The 19,597-nt window shown below is 49.2% G+C and overlaps 1 protein-coding gene and 1 long non-coding RNA gene across 3 annotated transcripts in view; one reads left to right on the top strand and one right to left on the bottom strand.

Moving 5' to 3' along the window:
- The window catches only part of LOC308567474, a 39,418-nt gene extending 20,284 nt beyond the window's left edge, over window positions 1-19,134 (bottom strand). The window contains exons 1-3 of one of the 2 annotated variants that reach the window (XR_014000314.1): window positions 19,079-19,134; window positions 18,252-18,361; window positions 16,809-17,227 (exon numbers count right to left, since the gene is read on the bottom strand). This is a non-coding gene — a long non-coding RNA (uncharacterized lncRNA). Of the gene's footprint in view, window positions 1-16,808; window positions 17,228-18,251; window positions 18,362-19,078 lie in introns of those variants that run through there. The other variant, XR_014000313.1, reaches the window with a different exon arrangement.
- On the top strand, window positions 5,848-14,199 carry LOC308568084 (cilium assembly protein DZIP1L-like; the record flags this gene model as incomplete). The annotated part of the gene is made up of 5 exons (XM_081160520.1): window positions 5,848-6,579; window positions 8,222-8,291; window positions 10,988-11,112; window positions 12,639-12,710; window positions 13,999-14,199. Exons 1-5 carry the CDS (start codon window positions 6,079-6,081, stop codon window positions 14,197-14,199), a joined length of 969 nt encoding a protein of 322 aa, XP_081016646.1. The 5' UTR covers window positions 5,848-6,078.
- Window positions 19,135-19,597: the final 463 nt, after the last annotated feature.

Raw genomic sequence — 19,597 nt, 5'->3', positions numbered from 1 at the left:
CCACTCGCCCGGATGTGGAATCGAACCATAAACTGGCTCACAAGTGGATGATCAGCAGCTGAGCTGCACTGATCGGGCGGCTGTGCCATTCTCACTCCCACCAGCAGTGCATGGGCTTCCATTTTCTCCGCATCTCTGCCAGCCCAGGTCCCATGGGCTTTTGCTTTGGCTGCCCCAAGATACAGAGCTTCGCAGATTGAGGCTGGGGTGAGAGAAAAGCCTTTAAAATCTCCCCAGAAATCTGAGTCTCACTAGAACAGGGGCTTGCTGTGCTAAAGGACCAGGGTCTGAGGACAGGAGAGAAAGAGTTCTTTGGTCCTGGGCTTCACAACTACATGCACAGGACAAGCCAGCCTGTGGGGGGGGGGGCGGAGTATTTGACATCTGACCAGGCCTGGGAGTCACTCGAAGGACTAGCTTCGGGCCAAATCAGAAACCAGGAGGGTCCCTTTAGTTTAGGGCAGCTGGGCTGTGTGTGTGTGTGTGTGTGTGTGTGTGTGTACAGGGGCACTTCCCGCCTCCCTGGGCTCCAGACACTGCCTCTCAGCAAAGCCTGGGACCCATTCACAGGGATCCTGGATTTTCCTAAGGGATTAAACCAGGCAATCCCTCCCTCCCCCTTGTAACAGATCTAGAAATAGCTGGTCCCTGGGGACTGGGGAGAGACTCCACCCCTCTTTATCATGGGCTGGGGCGCTTGTGTGGAGATGGAGATCCTACAGACCTAGGCCTCCATGCTGGGGCAGAGAGGTTCACTCGTGCCCGGCCCTGTAGGTGGCAGCACTGAGGTGGCCAGGGGGGCTCTGTTCCCTCTGAGGAGAGCGCCAGGGTTCCTGAGGCTGGGGTCGCATTCTGGTCCACAGCACGTGCGCATGCGCTCACCCAGGAGGCTTCTGGCAAAGGCCTGAGGCTGTTGGGGGTGTTTGAAGGAACCTGGAGGGGGGACAGGAGGAGGAGTAGAGCCGGTGCCTCTGGCAAGTCGGCCCACTCTCCTGGCTCCAGGACCCTTAGGTGAGCCAGGTCCCATGGATAAACTATGCCAGGAATTAGGCCCAGAACAAGCGTGGGTGGAAGTGATCTGTGGCAGTAGGCTAAATATTAGCTGTTCTGTACGCCCCACGGGGGGTCGCGACACAGAGCTGGGGAGCTGAACCCTAGATTGGCCTCGGGCTTCCGACACTCCAGCTGGGCACTTCACTCCAAGTATTACGGTTTGCTCTGGACAGAGGTACCCAGAGAGGGAAGCAGGAATGACTGAACCTCCAGAACTGGGCTTCCCTGGGAGAACAGAGTTGGATTTTTCCTTTTTGAAAAAAGTAAAAGGATTTGGTGGGGGGTGGGGGTGGGGGTGGGTAATGCTTTGAGTTCTGTAGGAAAAGGGGTTCTTTTTTGTAATGAGGTGATTTAAAAACAAACTCATTGGATCTCTAGTTCATCCCTCTTGCTCTCCGGGCCTGGACTTTAGCTGGAGGCAGCAAAGGTGTTTTCAGTGAGGTGGCTGCACATAAAAGTCCAGGGGAGACTTGCTTAGGACAGGACAAGGGGCCAGAGGCTGGCAGAGGACAGCTTGTTAGGTCAGGGCAGGGGCCTCATTCACCAAGCAGTCCAAGGGCCCAGGGCCTGCTGCTCCTGCACTGTGTGCCGGAGGAGATTTCTAACTGCACTTTGAAGAGAGGTGTGTTGAGTGTGAGGTGCTCCAGCTGTGGCCTTGACCACCCCCCCCTGCAGACAAGGCTGCTGGTCTCCCTCCCGTGCCACACATTCTCTAACACCTCCCCCTGGACCTGAGGAGTGGCCACTGAGAACACGTCCATCTAGAGGAGGCTGGTCCCTCAGTCAGGCTCAGAGCCAGGGCAGGCTTGTCAACGATTGTCTGACAGCTAGCTAGGAAGCCTGGCTCCCTCCATATGCTCTACTTGCCTGCATTCTTTTTTAAAAAATATTTTTATTTCTCAATTACAATTCTCATTCAATGTTATTCTGTATTAGTGTCAGATGTACAGGGAAGTGGTTAGAAAATCAAGTTCTTTACAGAGCAGACTCCTGGTGCTTCAAGCTACCACCTGGCCGCATACATATTTTTCGTGATATTATTGAATATTGTATTCCCTAGCTCTAACCTTCTTCTCTGTGTCTGTAACTACCAATTTGGCTGCCTTTTGAGGAAGCAGAAGAGACAGGAAGGTAGCAGGGGTGGTTGTGTAGTCTAGCTGTCTATTTATATTAAAAACTCAGCCAGAGTTGCATTTAAATGTTTGGTGAATTTTGTAGGAGTTGCCTTGGACAGAGTACAGGTGGGCGGGTTTCAGAAGAACCATGAAGCCTCCAGGAATTGTTGTACGTGGGATGGGTGCCTTGTGAGGTGCTGAACACCCCACCCCGTCCCTGGGAATGTGCAGCACAAGGGCTTCCTTCCTTGGCTGTGGGATTGTCCCAGGTAGAAACGATCTCGAACAAGGAAGTGAGATTGAAATGCTAGCATAAATATCAGTCTTTGGGTCCCACCAATTCATGACATTGGTCTAGGATTGGGACATTGTCCTGGGACCTGATCTAAACCTCTAGAGATGGTTAACACAGCTGTGCACTTTCTAATGACAGTGAGTCCTCCCTGCCTGTGTCCCTGTTCCCACATGTGGGATGAGCAGTCTGCTGCTGAGTCAGTGGAGACAGCAGGTGCTCCATCCCCTCCCCCACAGGCAAGGCGGTTGCCAGGTAACCACGAACATTCTCACCGGACTTTGTCTACTGGACTCAAGGTTGACAGTTGAGTCTGTGGACAATTCGAGGAGAATTTGACGTTTCGAGTGTTGACGCTACTGTGGTTGGCTATAAAGGTTCGTTCCTTGCAGTTTGGTTTAGAAATCTCAGGTACTGTAATTTCCATACTGGGCAATAACTTACATATCGTCACCATCACCATTGGGAGGCAGTTTGGCATCACTGAAAAGGTTTGGAGTCAGACAGAACTTGATTTGAACCTTGGCTTCGTTACTTACTAGCTCAGTGATCTGGGGAAGGTTCCTTAGCTTTTCTGAGCCTCAGTTTTTCCATTTTGAGTTGAGGTGAATCACAGCTACACGCAAGGCTGTATGAGGGGTAGAAACAGTTCTTGTAAACGCGGGCGCGTTGCCTGAGACATAGATCCTTAATCAGTGGTGGCTGCTATCATCATCATAAGCCCCGTGCTGCTCTCCGCAGGGCCACGGTGGGCGTGCTGGAGGCTACGGGGCTTACTTTTGGAGTCTGTGTGGGGAAGAGTATCTGAGAAAGGGAAGCGTGGGCGCCGAAGTGGCGAAGGTCTGTCAGTGGCATCCTGTGGACAGGCTTCCAGACCAGGCTTCGGGTTTGGACTCGTTACTGTGGCAACACGGACGAACCCTGAGCTCCTGGGTGGGGGGCAGGTGTGTGGTTACTGTCCCTCAGGAGCCTGGCCCAGGGCTTGGCCCAGGAAGGCATGCTATAAATCAGGGGCGGGGGGAGTGAGCAAATGAATGAATGAGTTTGAGGGATGAGGAATGATCCCATCAAAGCAAACTTTTAGGATAGTTTTAAGAACCATGTTGGGCGGTTCAAAGTCCACAGGTTTTGGAGCCAGAGGCACCTCCAACTCACTTCAGTTCTGCCTTTCTACCTGGGGCAAGCCACTTAACCTCTCCAGAAATCAATGTCCTAGTCTGTAAAATGGGAATAGCAATAGTCTGCAGGTTTGTATTTGGACTTGGCATCTGGCTCAGAGGCTGGCACTCCCTGCACTGCAGCTGCTATTACTCATGAGTGCAGTCCGTCTGCCTGTCCTCAGTTCCCACGGCACCCTGGGGGGGGGCGGCAAGCCTGTCATCCCCTTTCCCAAATGAACACAGGGCCTTCGGGAGGTCGGGCCCTTTCCTGGAGGCGCTTCCCCTCTTTGCAAACCCACCACTACCGTTTCCTCAAGGCCTTTCCCCTTCATGATGTCAGTGACCTTCCTCTTCTCTCTCTATTGCACTTAAAAGTCTGAAAACTTGATCTAGAAAGAGCTTAAGTAGAGTCATATGTACTTCTTACTGCCCCAGATTCTAAGTCCCTCAAGGACAGAAATTGTATATTTTTCCTTAATAATTATAAAAGTAATAGATAATGATGCAAAACATTCTGAATAGTATCGATGCTAGAAGGTGGGAATAAAGATCCCCTAACTGCCATTCTCATGCGGAGGTAACTACTGCTAACAGCTGGCCTATTTTTCTAGAAATAGTCTATGCTAATGGAATTATATACAGTGAGTCATAAATTCATATATATATATATTTTTTTTAAATATATCTTTATTGATTTCAGAGAGAGGAAAGGAGAGGGGGAGAGAGAGAGAGAAACATCAATGATGAGAGAGTCATTGATCGGCTGCCTCCTACACGGCCCCGACTGGGGATTGAGCCTGCAAACCGCGCATGTGCCCTGACCAGTAATCGAACCCCAATCTCCTGGATCCTAGGTTGATGCTCAACCGCTGTGCCACACCCAGCCGGGCTAAATTCATATATTTTATTTAATTTTGATTATACAGGAATAACACACATGTATCATTCATATATCATCGTTGGTAGGTGTAGGGCCTGTCTATCTATCTATGTATCTGTTTATCTATCTACCCACCTATTTATCGTCCATGGGATGGATCGTCCTACCCATGGACGATCCATCTATTCATTTATTTAAACCTTATTTCACACATCCAGTTACCTACCCCCACATAGACAACCATTCTAATACAATATATATATCTTTTCTAATAGATCTCTCTATATGCAGGTATAGAGATATAAACGTGAGAAATACATATCTATTATTTTTGAAAGTTATTAAATGTGACTATATTAATATAACATTTAAACAGAATCAGAAGTATACACATGTATGTACACATATATTTTCACATGTGTGTGTGTATATATTTCTATGTTACTGCCTACAATACATGTAAAGCTGCCTCGGTCTCATCGATAGTGGATAGTATTGCATTGTATAGAGATACAATTTATTCCTTTATTGTCTTTGTACTTTGCTTTCTTGTACTTTTTGTTATCCTTTGCTATTACAAACAGCACTGAAATGACAATTTTTGCACAAGCACCTTTGCACACTTGTATGAGTTTATCTGTAGAATAAATTGTAATTCTTAGTAGTGGAATATTGGGTTAAAATTGCTGTTGTTTTGTCAAATCACTTTTCAAAGAGAGAGAAAATTTCTATGTCTACCAAGAAAGTAGAGAGTAGACTCTGAGTCTTTGACAAAAAACTGGAGCTCCTTTCACTAAACCATTAGATTTGAGACAAAAGGCCATCGTGGACTAAGTACAGTCTGAGCTCAGAAACATGGCCCTGTCTTGAGCACCCCTTCTTCCCACCCCCTCAGTGGTGGGCATCATTTCACTTACACCCCAGGGGAAAGAACATAGTCATGTGGTGACACCCTACAGCCCGGAAAACTGGGAAATGCAGCCTACCCCTGTCCGGCATGATCCTATAATGAGAGATGCAGAAGAGGGCAGTGGTGGACCTCAGGTGGCTCGGCCACCCATGGCAAGTTGTTGGACTTTATCCTGAGGCCAATGTAAGGTTGCAGAAGGACCCACTTATACAATTGACAGTTTTCCCCCCCCAAAAAACCCTGGTAGTGAACTTGGGCATGGGGTATTCACTGAGGACCTACTATGTGCCAGGCACTAGGCTGGGTGCTTCACCTGCCTCAATTCTAACCCCCAACCTGCAAGGTGAGCCCCATGACTCCCAAAACACCTCAGAGGCTTGAAGGTGTGAAGGAACTTGCCCAAGGCTGAGGATCGGAATCCACAGCTGAGTGACTGTAAAGCCCACACTCTTGCTTTCCATGGCTCTGGCCACATCAGTGCATAGCACTCACCCTCCAGCTGCTGTTCAGATCCCTCACTTCCCCCACTTAGGCTCCTGGTGGCCAGGTGTACGGCACATGCAGCCCATGCACCTTGCCTAACTTGGACTCTCTTCTCATTTCCCAGGCCCTATCTGAGGTTCTTTGCTACCTACAGGTCCTGGGCTCTGCCCAGGGCTTCGTCAGCCATGAAATTATCCACTGGTGATGCTCAGGGTAGCCGTGGTCCCCTCTTTGGGACCTATACAGGCCCTCCCTTCAAGTTCCAGCCTCGCCATGAGAGCATGGACTGGAAGCACATCAGGTCCCTGGATGTGGACCGAGTGGCACGGGAGGTGGATGTGGCCACCCTGCAGAAGAACATCGCTAAAATCACCCTCTGCAAGTTTGACCGGAAGGAATGCAGACACTGTGGGTGGCCTGTGGACCCGGCACTGCTCAAGGCATTGCGCCTTGCCCAGCTAATGATCGAGTACCTGCTGCACTGCCAGGACTGCCTGACAACCAGCGGTGGCCAGCTGGAGGCACAGCTGCGGGCCAGCCTGGACCAGCAGGAGCGTGTTCAGGAGGAGCTGAAACGCCTCGCTGAAGAGCTGAAGGTGGCCCGGGAGCAAAGGCTCTGGGATGAAAAGACAATCACCAACTTAGACGAGATGGTCCATAAGATGAGCATCCAGAGCTATTATGTGGTGAGGAATATCAGCAGGGCAGGGAGAGTGGGCGGGGTGGGTGCCCAGCTATTGGGCCACCTGGACAGCACCACACCCTGGGGCCTGAGGCCTCTGTGGCCATAGTCACTAGTTAGGAGCAGATTTTGGAGATGCTGCTCATGGCCAGAGGGCCTGAGGGCCTGAGGGAGCCTGTTCAGGTTCTACAGTGTGTGTGTGTGTGTGTGTGTGATCCATGTGTGGCAAGGGATCCAAATGTGGCAGGCTGATTCTGGAAAAAGATCTCCATTCTTCAACCAAGTGACAACTCATCAGCCACAGCAGCATTTGAGCATTTGCATATATTTCCATGGGAATTGTGGTTTGGTGACAGTTGCCCTGTAATAACTTGTCATGGTGACCAAGCCTGGTTCTAGGCTCTGAGGATGTAGGCACAAGTCCTGCTGGTCCAGGTTTTAAAGAAATTTATAGCTTGAGGGTAGGTGGGACAGAAGGCATCATTTCAATAGCATGGTAATTGATTCAATTGATGTAATGTGAGTTATGATAGGAAGGGTCAGATCCCTTTCAGTAGTGACAAATAGCAATCTAACCTGGATCATTGGCTTAATCCAGGGTCCTGAAAAGTCCAGGGTCCTGCTGGCACCCAGGTGTGGCTTTGGCCCAGGAATCAGATGGCACCAGAATCTAGTTTCTTTCTGTGCAGCTCTTGGCAGTTCTTCCTCTGTGTGGGTTGCATCGTGAGAAAGGTTCTTGTGTGCGGTAGTAAGTTGGGCCACAGTAAGGCCAACTTCTCATTTTCCCAGACTGAAGGCTGGCATGACAGAGGGCCTGCGCTGGTCCCAGCACCCCAGCAAGTATTTCACTGTTTCCTGTGTTTGGGTCTCCTTCCCATCTCTGAAGCAGTCACAGGGCCCAGGAATGCAGGGCTCTGGTTGGCTTTTGTCTAGGTCACATGTTCCATGGAGCTGGGATGGACTGAAGCCCAAGGCTTGAGAAAAAGGGGAGGTAATTCCCCAGGAGAAAGTTGGGTGTGGTTATCAGAGAAAGAGGGCGTGGCTACTCTACTGCCCAAAATGACCTGATGTCCTTTATAGGTGTAGAAAGTGTTAAGATAAATGGCTGAGGGGCTGTGAGAGCACAGTCTTCCTGAGGTGGTGTTTAAAAGAGCCTTGAACGCTCAGCACAGCTTGGTGGAGGAATGTTACCAGCAGTGTGAGAAGGGTGCTCAGGGTGACGGCTTTGGCCTGCCTGAGCTGGGGTTTGGGCAGGACACGTGGCAGGAGAGGCTAGCAGAGCCCGGTCCCAGGGGCCTGAACGTCGAGGTAGAGTGCTGGATTTATTCCGAACGCAGTGGTGACTGTCCCACTTTAGCTGCCTGGTTTCTGAGTGCCCTGCTGGGGGTGGGAACGGGGAAGCAGGGAAGGATGGGATGAGGGGAAGGGTGTGAAATTTGGAATGTGACACCTTGGAAGATATTCCCTGCCACGCTACATATACAGTGGGGGTGGGGTGGGGTGGACATCACTCCTTACTCAGTAAATGAAACTTCTTGGATCTGAAGCAGCCCAGGGGTCCCTAGTAACGGGAGTTTGGATACAGGGACAGTCCCAGGCGGACTCAGGTGATTTAACCCTGCACTTCCCATGCTTCCTCTCTGCAGTGTCATCATTGTGACGTGTCGTTCCCCAACACCACCTTTCTCCGGACCCACATTCAGCGCAGGCACGAAGGTATGGTGCAGGGTGGTGAGTCCAGGTGGCCCTTCTGAGACTGCGGAAGGGGGGGCCCTGACTGGAGCTCAGTGGGTGGGGGGCACGCACATCACCAGAGCTGCCCTCACAGCCTCACCTCCGGTTGAGGGTGGGATGATCCCAGCACCCATCATGGGGGATCCCAATGGGCTGGGAGGGTTTCCGACCATGTGCGTAGGGAGAAGGAGCTGGCAGTCACACGGGCAGGCGCCAGTCTTAGCTTTGCCCCTTTCAGTTGCCGCCAGCGCTTCCCCCTCTGAGTCTCAGCGGCTCTCACTACGAGTGGGGCAGTTAGACAGAGTGAATTTGAAGGGTCCTTCCCCCAGCCTTCTGTGAATCTGCTGTTCTCTGATTCGGACCAGGAATGAGCATAAAGGGGATTAATGAGCAATCAGACCAGGTCTTTGACTTTATTCTGTACATAAGCTCATTATGACATTATCACTGTAATTTTATGATTTCAAATTCCAAAATGGTTAGTAAAGCTCTGTGTTTACTCCACAGAGAGATGTGCATGCTTTATATCCCTTTTTGAGGTTCAGTAAGAAATAGCTGTTAAAACATAGCATATAGGCATGAAAATATTAATATAACGCAAAGATTGAAAAATCCCATAATAAAACTATCTCATTTTCCCTCATTTTAATTTCTTTTCAAGGAATAGACTTAGACTTTTAAAACAGCACCATTTACTTAGTTACTGGCATTTATTGTATGTTTAATTATTCTTGATTCTATCTTGGAGGCTGCTAAAAAAAACCGAAATTTTCCCCTTCTTAAATATTTTTTCTGATAAAAAGATATTTCTTTAAAGGGATGTTTGTATACCCATCTTTATAGCAGCATAATTTATGGTAGTTAAGATGTGGAAGCAACCCAAATGTCCATTGAAAGAGGAATGGATAACCAAAATGTGGTTTATACATACAGTGGAATATTATTCAGCCTTAAAAAGAAAGGAAATTGGGGAATCTGCTAAGCATGGATGAACCTGGAGGACATTATGCTAAGTCAAACAAGTCAGTCACAAAGGGACAAACACTGTAATGATTTTACTTTTATGAGGTACCGAGTGTAGTCAAATTCACAGAAACGGAAAGTAGAATGGAAAGCAGGGGTTGGTGGGAGGGGGAATGAGAAGTTTGTTTAATGGGTATAGAGTTTGTGTTTCACAAGAGGAAAAGAGTTACGGGGATGGGTGTTGGTATCGTTTGCTCAACATTATGAATGTATTTAATACCACTGAACTGTACACTTAAAAACAGTGTAGATGACAAACTTTACATTACATGTATTTTGCCACAATCAAAAAATTGAAAAAAGGTGCTGTTGATATAGAAGATTTAAATGCAAGAAGGTAGAAAAGAGAGAATAAAAGTCATGGCCGATACACCTGCAGGTAATATTTCGGTGTGTTCTCTGTCATTAATTTTCTGTATACATATATAAAGTATACTGTATGCAGTATTGACTTTGCTTATTTTCAATGAATATATCACATTTCCAATGTCATTAAATCAGGTTTGTAAACACCATTTTTAGTGGCTGAATAATATCCCAACAAATGGCTATTCTAATTTATTTCTCAATTGAATTATTTCATAATATATGTGGGTTACCCAAAAATGTCCCTGTTATAAATCACATGATGATCAACATTCTTGTATGTAACTCTCTGTGCATATCCCTTCTTATTTCCTTAATGCAAAGTGCTGCAAGGAGAGGGAAGAAATGTCTGTAAAGCAACGTTGCTCCATTAACGTTCGTGACTGTTTTGATTCCTTTCTCAGCTCTCCTATTCCATACTCACCTCAAATCACTTATTAACCCAAATCAATTTCTACTGCATGTAATAACTGGTTGTTTGGAAAAGGTACAGCCTGAGAAAAGTCATATGTTTTTTCAAAGAAAGGCTTAGAATTTTAATAATAGTGTCATCTCTGGAATAGTTCCTAAATATACTTGAAAAAGTAACAAATGTACAATTGGTGTCTTTCGCACTAACCCTTAACCTTAGCGCTCTATCAGTATGTGGTTTAGTTAGAAAGTTCTTTTATAATTCATTCTGAACCTGATTTTAACTTAAAAAATTTGAAGTACACACTTATAAAGCAACCTTGGCCTAACTGTTCATTCATAATGCATGATGCCTTTCTTTCACTTGAAATGTAAAACTATATGCTTAAATGATATTATTGAAACATGTGGCCTTAAAACTACAATTATTTTCATTACTTTAAATTCTTCTCTGATTGCAGTCAGGATACACAGGTATGTTCTTTGTATTAATAATCAATATGTACACGCTAGTTCGTATTGTGCTTCAGTTACTCTAGGAGTTTTGCATTCACATTTCTATGTGTCAGTACAGTCAAAAGAGTTATTGTAGATGACGGTAACAGTTCACAGTTATGAAGCATCATGCCAGTCATTGTGCTAGGACTTTGCATTCTCCCATTTTATCCTCACAACAACCCTCTGAGTCAGGTGCTATTATTATGTCCATTTCCCAGTTTGGGAAACTGAGGGTCAGAGAGGTTAGGTCATTGCCCAAGGTCAATGTGCAATGTAAGGGGCAAAGCTGTCTCAGACCGAGGTGCGTGATTGACGACGTAGGGTAGGAACTACACTCTAGTGACGTTGTCACTTAATCTGGTCAGCCGCTATTTTCACAGATCCCACAAAAAAAGGGAAGGAACAGGAAAAGTCCATTGAGGCGGCAGTGGAAGAACTGCGGTTTGAGCTAAATTCGGCCAAAGAGGAGCTGAAAGCCCTGTTGGAGAAGCAGTGGCTGCCTCAGGTGAGCATGGGGAACACACGCCAGGAGGCTCGGTTGTGGGCAGCCCCGGAGACCTGGGGTGCACATGTGTCCCACAGGCCTAAGTACTGGCTGGTCTCCAGGAGCTGGGAGGCCGAGCTCAGGGGGCATCTTCACAGATGTGGCAAATGACTTTAGGCAGTCTGGAAAGGAAAATGCCATTATTTTGCCAGACCTGTCAGGCCAGAAGTAGAGCAGGGAGTTGAACTTTCCTGCATTATTCAGCACCCTGGAAAGGCACTTGAATGTGAATTTTAACTTCTTACAGTTCACTCAGCTTTTCAAGGACAAAGCATGGGTCCTATTCTGAAAGCTTCAGAACCCAGCCCAAAAGAGGTTCTCAGTAAATATTTATAAAATGAAAGTACATAAACTTGTCTCACTCATTCCTTCATTTATTCCTTCACCATTCATGCTCTCAGCACACGTTTATTGAGCATCAACAGTGCCAGGCATTGTGAGGATAGAAAGACAGGAGAGGCATGATCTCCAGCCTCAAGGGACATGAAGGTTCAGGTAAAACTTGGCCACTCCAAGTCCAAACAGTGGGGACTCTGAGACGGATGTTCTATGGGTCTCCATGGTGACCTGCATGGACAAGGGGCCCTACAAGTTTCTCAGAAAATATTTGCCATAATGCAGTATTAACAATTCTGGGGGGGAGGGGCGGTTATAGTTTTCTGTAGTGACCCGCCCCTCCCCTCCTAAACGTTTCCCCAGAGTGGTCAGGGGTGGTTTGTGGAAAGTAAGATGCTGCTTCACCATAGGGACCTCATGCTCCTAACCCCCAGCTCCCAGGCCCCCTTCCTGAGCTCAGCTAAACTCCCCGGCGCCCTCCCTCCCCGACACGGCGCTGCCTCACTGGACACCGGTAGACAGGTATCGATTTGAATTTGGGGTTGTTCAGAATCCGCCTCATCAAGGGTCAAAGGGTTGCTTCCGGTTAGCAAATTCTGAGTGTTGATAAATGAAGACATGACTTTTACCGTCGGTGCTTTCCTTTGAACTTGGGCCACATTCTCCTGAACTGGGACACCCCTTTTTGTTTTTGTCTTTCCCCCAAGGATTGCTTACGTGCTCATGCCTGTGTGTCACTGCTGTCTCCTCTCGCCCGACAGTTTATTTTACTTTTATGAAAGTATAGGAGCCAAACTGGATACAAAGTTTTCAGAGTAGTTGGATAATTGTTTTGTTGGTGTGTTTTTTAAATTCTGAGGGAAAACCTCAGTTAAGATTCCAGTTAGAGTGACTGTGAAAAGCACTGTAAGACAGGTTGTCTTCCGCTCTCCCCTGGAACCTGCTCGTCCCGTGCGCGGCCTGAGCTCTCAGGAGACCCCGGTGAAGGGGAACATGGGCTTGTGGGGATGTTCCAGGTGTGGGGATATCTAAGGAGGGCAGGCTGGCATTTGTGGGCGGGTAAGGTGTGCCCTCTGCCACAGCTCAGGATGTAAAAGACAAAATCATGTTTAGATCTCCATGTAAATTAAATTATGCCCTGGTCTCTGCAGGATGATTTCAAGGAGCAACACCAGCAGGCACTGAAGGGGCTTCAGGCCCTAAAGGAGAAGATAGAAATTCAGGTGAGCTGATCCCCCAGGCCTTTCTTCCTAGAACCTACCAAAAACCATGTTGGCTTCTAAACAAGCCTCTCATTTTTGCTCTGTGGTTTTGGGAAAGTTGAAAAACATCAGGTTCTATATTTTCAGACCTTCCGCCAACACATGACAGCATAGAATGGGGTTCTTGGGGGGCTCAGTGAGGCTGCTGATATGCGTGTGTGCAGTGTCACGTTTGCCTGGGATCTTTTCAAAATGCCCACAGCGTGTCTCCTGTTCCATCCCTTGCCCTCCTTTTACTCCAACCCAGTTCAAAACAACTCTTAGAAAGTGTGACGACCTATGGGATTTGATGATATGTGGGATGGATCCTGTGGTGGGTGGCAAGTATTTCACACCTGGCTCTATGGAAGTAGAAAATCTTTGATTTGCAGCATTTGTTACTTTCTGTGGTGTCAATAGTCCCACCATGGCCGACTTCATGCTACCACTTGAGGTCAACAAATATGGAATTGGAGATTTGTGTCCAATCTGCTCTCGTGGGCTGGTTGGAGGTGGCCCTGGTCACCACTGGATGTGTCAGCACAGTCCAGTTATGTGTGGTCTGTGTCACCGGTAATTAGCTCCACGTCAAGGAAGGGCCTTTGGCAGTCAGTAATCATGCTCTCCTTCTGTCTCTCCTCTGCAAGGTTGTTGAGAAAGAGCTTCGTGGCTAATAGTCAGCAGTAAAGTGTTTCCACCGCTGGGCGTTTCACCAGCTTCACATTAAAAAAGCCATTTTTTTTCTGTGAAGTCTGTTCACATCCTTTGCCTAGTTTCACATCTTTTGCCTGTTTCTCTATTGATTTCCTTACCAATTCCTGAGTTCGCATCTGGCATGGAAATTAACCCAAACTGTTGTCCTGTTGTGACCATTTTCCAGTTTTCTATTGGTCCTTCAATGCTGTTTAACAGAACCTTGGCCATACACTTTGAATAATGTTTATGTAGTCAAAGTTTTCAAATTATTAATCTTGTGTTTATGGCCATTTTGAGATTAGAAGAAAATTCCTGTTTTCTTTCAGTACTTTTATGGCTTTATGTATTTATTTATCATTCATTTGGCAGATTATGAACAGGGCGGGAAAAGCCAAGTGCCTTACTGGAGTCCACACAGGGCATGGATAGTACCAGGGGTGAGATCAACCCTAGCCTGGCAGGGGAACGCAAAGCCTGTGTGCACTGTGTTCTCAGACATAATTTCTTAACCAGCAGCCTTTTCATGAGTTAACAGCCTCTGATGCGGTGGTCAGATACACTCGTGTGATGACAGGCACTCACTAAGCTCCGTCTCCGAGACCTGGCCCAGTGCCTCTTCACCTACTGCTCACGATTCTCTGCCCCATCCAGGCTCACCTGCCCTTCTGAGCCCCAGGTCCCTGCCGAAGGGCATCTTTCCCCAGATGTCCCCCGCATGGCCTCAGGTCCTCGCCGTGGTTCTGATAGCGCCCTGCACACGGCTTCCATGGGCTGAGCACCCACTGCCACTGTCTAGCCCCCTCTTTGTGTACCTGCACCCCTTGCTGTTTCTGCTTTTCTGTCCTCCCAGCCATGCCTCACCCAGGTAACATTCCTACCCTCTTCCCGCTGCTTTTCTTTTCACTGTTCACCCCCACAACACGAGGCTCTTCACTGCTGTGGCCATTGTGGTCTGGTCCAGAGGTTTCTTCCTTATGTTACTAGAACCCATGTTTGTAAATATTTCAGTTAGGAATGTATTGGCTAAACAGAGCACAATAGACCCCTAGGGTGTGTTTTGTATTTCTGTATTGTCACACCAATAGCGGTGACTGTTGCTGGCCTCAATTTTGCAGCAAAATTATACATCAGAAACTCAGACTCTGGGTCTCTTTTTATCATCTTCCGAATGTTTAGTTTTCTCGTGTTTGACGCTCATAGTTGCAGGATGGCTGCCATGACCCCAACTATCAGAACCATATCCAGGTGGGAAAGTTAATGAAAAGGTCAAATCCTGAGACTTCTGCTTCTATTCTGTTGGTCTCAGCTGTGTCTCATGGGTAGCTATAGCTGTAGGGAAACCTAGGAAGTGAGTCATCTCTTCAATAGTGTCTGGAATAGAGTTAGCAAAGCAAGAAAGAGTTGGATGAGCGATTAGCCAGAAGCTAATAGGAAGCCACTCAAATTAAGCAGGAGAGGGGATCCGTTGTGTTTGTCAACAGGGCGTCTCCCAGAGCTCCAGGTAGGGAGCAGCTGGGTGTGGGAGGAACCTGGGACCAGAGACAGGAACACGGTCAGGAGCTTCCCTCTGCTGCCTGTCTTGCTCCTTTCTCCACATCTACTTCTAGTTTTCAATTGAGACTCTGAGGACCAGCTTCCATTCCTTATGTGTTACACATGACAAAACAAAGAAGGACACACACAAACCAAGAAACCCCAAGCCAAGAGCAGTGGGGTGCCGACAGCTCTTGCCTCCACACATTTGCAGTCCAGGATTCTCTGCCCAGACCTGGACAGCCAGCTTTGGCTGTGGCGTGGGGCCACACTGTCACATGTGGCTGCCCTGTCCACGTGGACAGAGGGAGAAGCAGCACTTTCTGGAAAGGGGGTTTGAGCAGATAATTCAGTGACTGTCCCCATTATGCCTCCATCCACGTAGGGGGCACTCAGCTCAGATGTCCACAGTACAGGATGGGCACCTACCTGGCCCTGGCTGTTTCCACCCATTGTACCAAGAGTACTGACTGTGTGCCTGTCCCACTCTGCTTCCATGGGGCTCCGACCTTCAACCAGTCTTGCCTCCCCACCATGGGAAAATAAAGCATGGTTCCATTCAGATTGCTGCCATTCAGCCTCGGTGCCATCCCCTCACATACGGAAGGCAGGAGGTGTGTGGGTTTGGTCCGGTGTACTGTGAGCGCCCTCCAGTTCTAAGGGGGGCATGTGGAAGCAGTGGCTGTCCCTTCTTCACGGTGCCAGGCAAAGTGACTCCTTGAGCAGAGGTCCCTGCTGGCTGTAACCCACTCTCGTTTTCATCTTTGCAGAGCCAGACGGTGTGTCACAGGAAGGAGGAGGGTGAGTCTGCATGGGATGGTCTGTGTCATGCCTGGCGGTTGTCCTGGCTTCTTCTCTTTCCTGCCCCACACCACTCGATATATAGGATGGGGGTGAAGGTATATGGGGTCAGGCTCTCTGGCTGGGCGAGGGAGGGTAAGAAGACTTTTGCTTCTGGGGCAGACAGGGCTCCTCCTTGTAGCAGCAGGGTTTCTTGCCTGGCCTGGTCTTCTCTGCAGGGAGGTGGAGAAGTGGGAAAAGGAAAGGATCCTCGGGGAAGTGATCGATGGAGCAGAGCCCATGAACCCGTTCTTTCTAATTCACCTTGCCTGTGGTTTAGCCCATGGACCTTTGCTTGTTCCCAATGTATAGCAAGTTCACCCCGAACCTATGTGACTGTGGCAGGTTTGGAATATCACTCGTTTTGGGGGGGCTCTGCTGTGCTGGGGTTGTGTGCACGTGAGTGTGTGAGTGTGTAATGGAGTGCAGGTGCTAGCATGTAAAGGCAGGCCATAAGACAGGGCGTTGCTCTTGCTTGGAGACCTTGACCAGCTGCTTATGAAACTGGCCCCTTTTACTCCACCCTGCCTCCCCTGTCCTATCCCTGGAGCTACTCCTCTGCCTTTTCTGGCAATCCCACAGTCTCCTCCCATATGCTGCCTTGAGGCTCCACATTTCTTTCCCAGTCTTGCAACCAGTTCAGAGAGGCACTGTTCCTGTGGCCCCGAGCTTCCCAGGGTGGGGGCTGGATGTGTGCCATGTGCTTCGCCAAGCAATTCAGGTTCCTGGTCTCATTACCTGATTCCCATGGTTTCAATGTGGGATGGGCATTAACATCCTCATTTGGGAGGTGAGGACACTGAGGCCGAAAGAGGTTCAAGGACTGGCCAAGGGGAGCTCAGCTAGAGAGGGGCAGGGCTGGCCTGTGAACTCTGCTCCTTCTGCCTCCAGATCCCGTGGTTGTGACCACCGCTCCATCCCACCTGTTGCTGGGAAAGATGACTAGAGGGCTCACTTTTTCCGACTAGCGCCCACATGCAGTCCCACCTTTCTCTAAGTCTCAGATGGGTCCTGGGCATTGAAGGCACTAAATGCTCCTTCTCCTCAGGGAGCTGTGGGGGCCCGAAGGCTGTGGACACGGAGAAGGGCTCTTCCAAGGGAGGCAGGCCCTCATTTTCTTCCCCGGTGTCCAAGGCTGAGAACAGATTTGCAGCCCTCTCCATTGGTCAGATTGTAGCTCCTTAATTGTGCCTGGCCACCTGAACCTGGGTGAAGGGAACTAGGGCCTGAAGGCAGAGGGGTGTGCAGTGAGAAGCAGGTCTCCCGACTCCCAGGCTGCTGGGCTCCACCTCTGCTCAGTCGGGCTGGAGCGGGATCTGAGAATCTGTGTTTCTAGTGAGTTGCCAGGTGCAGCCGGTGCTGTGGCTCACACGGGGAGAACCGTTGCTCCAGAACAGTTGGTTCTCAGGCTTGGCTGTTTGCTAGAAGATCTGGGAGTTTACAAAATAAATATTAAGGCCTGGGGCCCACCCTCAGAGACTCTGATGAAATTAGCTTGGGATGGGGCCCAGGTGATTCAGACATACAGCCAAGTTGGAGTTGACCACCCTCCACTGTGACTTTCTTGAGTGTTTTCTTCTGTGTCCCCGGCACCCAGCACTGGCCTGTTCACACCCATGTTACTTGTCAGTAAATGTCCCTTGAGTGCATCAAAGGGCTGGTCCAGCTCTAACTGGAGGGTCTCCCCTCTCTCTCCGCACTGAACCAGAAGAGCTGTTCTCCGTGCTCCCTGTCTCACCCTGGATAGGCCCTTGGCAGCATTTTCCTTGAAATTCCTAATTGTGTTACATTCTGGGTCGGTACTTCTTAAGGTGTGTTCTGTGGCTCACCTCTATCAGCATCATCTGGGCAAGTTAAAATGGAGATTGCAGAGCCCTTCCCCAGACCTATGGAACCAGACTCTGGAGGGTGGGGCCAGGGAATGTATGTGGCTTTTGAACCCTGTGATCCAGATGTTACTGCAACTGGAGGGAGAGCACCTGATCTGAACAGTAAAGTTGAAGAGAGCATGGACCCGTCTATCCTGTGCACTATTTTATCCCCTTAAAGGGGACAGAATTTGACATAGCTCTGGGAAGAGGGCGTCAGGTGGCGCCAGTATTAGGCTGGAGCTGGCAGTGACAGGGCCCGGGATCTGGGATCAGAATGGAGTCAGGAAACAAGCTGCTGCCAGGACTCAAGTGCCTGACAAAAGCCTGGAGCCCCGAGTTTTTTCTGGGATCTGGAGTGAGCCCAGATCTCAGAGGTCCAGACTGGAAGGGAAGGGAATCCTGAATGTGGGCAGGGGTCTGCAGTGGTGGTGCCCAGGAACAGAAACAACAATTTGTGACCCAGGGATGGACACTGGGACAGTGTCCCTGAGCTCACGGGCGGGAGCCCGAGCACACGGGGTGAGCATGAGCCAGGTGGGTGCTGTGGGGCTGTGGGAACACAGGTTCCGGGCACCAGACTGACCTTGTTGATTGCCGTGTGCTGCAGAGCTGGAGGACTCCTTGGACGAACGGGAGAAAGTTCTGGAAGCTCCGAAGGGAAAACGCAACTTGCTGAAGCGAATCAAGCGAGCTCTGCATCACACCATTCCAGACAGAAGGGTAAGCAAGGGGGTAAAGAAAGCAAGTTCTTAAACTGACAAGGCACGATCGTTCCTTACATTCTAAGCTTGTTCGTCTTATTTGTTCAAGCAGGGGCACTTTGGTGTCTAGGAATATAAACCCACGAGGCTTCTGCCCCCAGGTCTCGGTGGCAGTGTGGTCGCTTTGCTCTGTTTCCTCCAATGGCCACTTGAGGTGCCCCCTGTGTCCTGACCTCTCCGTGCTCTCTACTCATTGGTTACTTTCTTCTGGGTCTCTGTTTCTGACAAAGGGAATTGAATTGGCTCAGTCTGGCCTCTGGGTGTGTCCCTTGGGCTAAGTGTCCATCATCGGTGGCACACGTGGCCACACACACTCAGCAGGTGGCTGTGGATGAGCAGGGCCTGAAAGCTCTGTGTGGTACAAATTGGGATTTGAGTGCTGTCGCTCCCTCGTGCCCGTGTTTAACCAGAGCATGCATAACAGCGTTAAAGGCAGCAATGGAATTATTATTTAATAAAAGCACACCTGGTCACTAAAGGAGCCAGGCATCCCATCCTTGAAAATTCTATCTGTGTGGACTAAGATGAGAACAAAAACGGGCTCCTAGTTTACTTTAGTGACTCTGCTCTAATCTTTGACTCTTTTCAGCTCCTGCTGAAGCTGACGCTGGCCCTAAGTTCAGGCTTGATTAGAACATTTCTCTCTAACCTTGAATGAACGCTCATGCTGGACTTAGATGCCTCCCAAGCCGGAGCTCCCGCGGGCTCTGGGTAGATGTGAAAAGCCCACGCAGCTGTCAGTAGGTCTCAGAGGGGACCTGGCATTTGTTTTTCGCAATAGTTTTTCAAACGTTGTTAGTCACAGAGGACAAGGTGTCTGGCATAAGGATAGTGCCTGGGGGACAAAAAGGAGCAAGGCAGGGTCTCTGGTGCTAGATTCAGTCTGCTGGTGGAAAGGCACGGCCCGGCTGAGCCCCAGCGCTCTGGTTGGGGCATTGTGCACAGTCCCTTTCTGTCCTCTTGCTGTGCGAGTTTTGCTGGGCCCCCAGGCCCTAAACCAGCGCACTTTCAGCAGCGGGTGAAGCTGCTGCTGGCCCTGCTCTGACACTCATCTCCCCCTGGCCCTCAGAGCACCTGGCTCTGACCACAGTGGCTCCCGGGCCAGCAGCAGGTTTAGAGGCTTAGGGAAGGGGCTGCAGGGGAGCCCTGTCTCCAAAGGGGATCTTCT

Source organism: Miniopterus schreibersii (genome assembly GCF_964146895.1).
Source record: "Miniopterus schreibersii genome assembly, chromosome: 15".
Lineage (NCBI taxonomy): Eukaryota > Metazoa > Chordata > Mammalia > Chiroptera > Miniopteridae > Miniopterus > Miniopterus schreibersii.
Note: the sequence above shows the minus strand (reverse complement) of the source record. Positions and strands in the feature narration are given on the sequence as shown.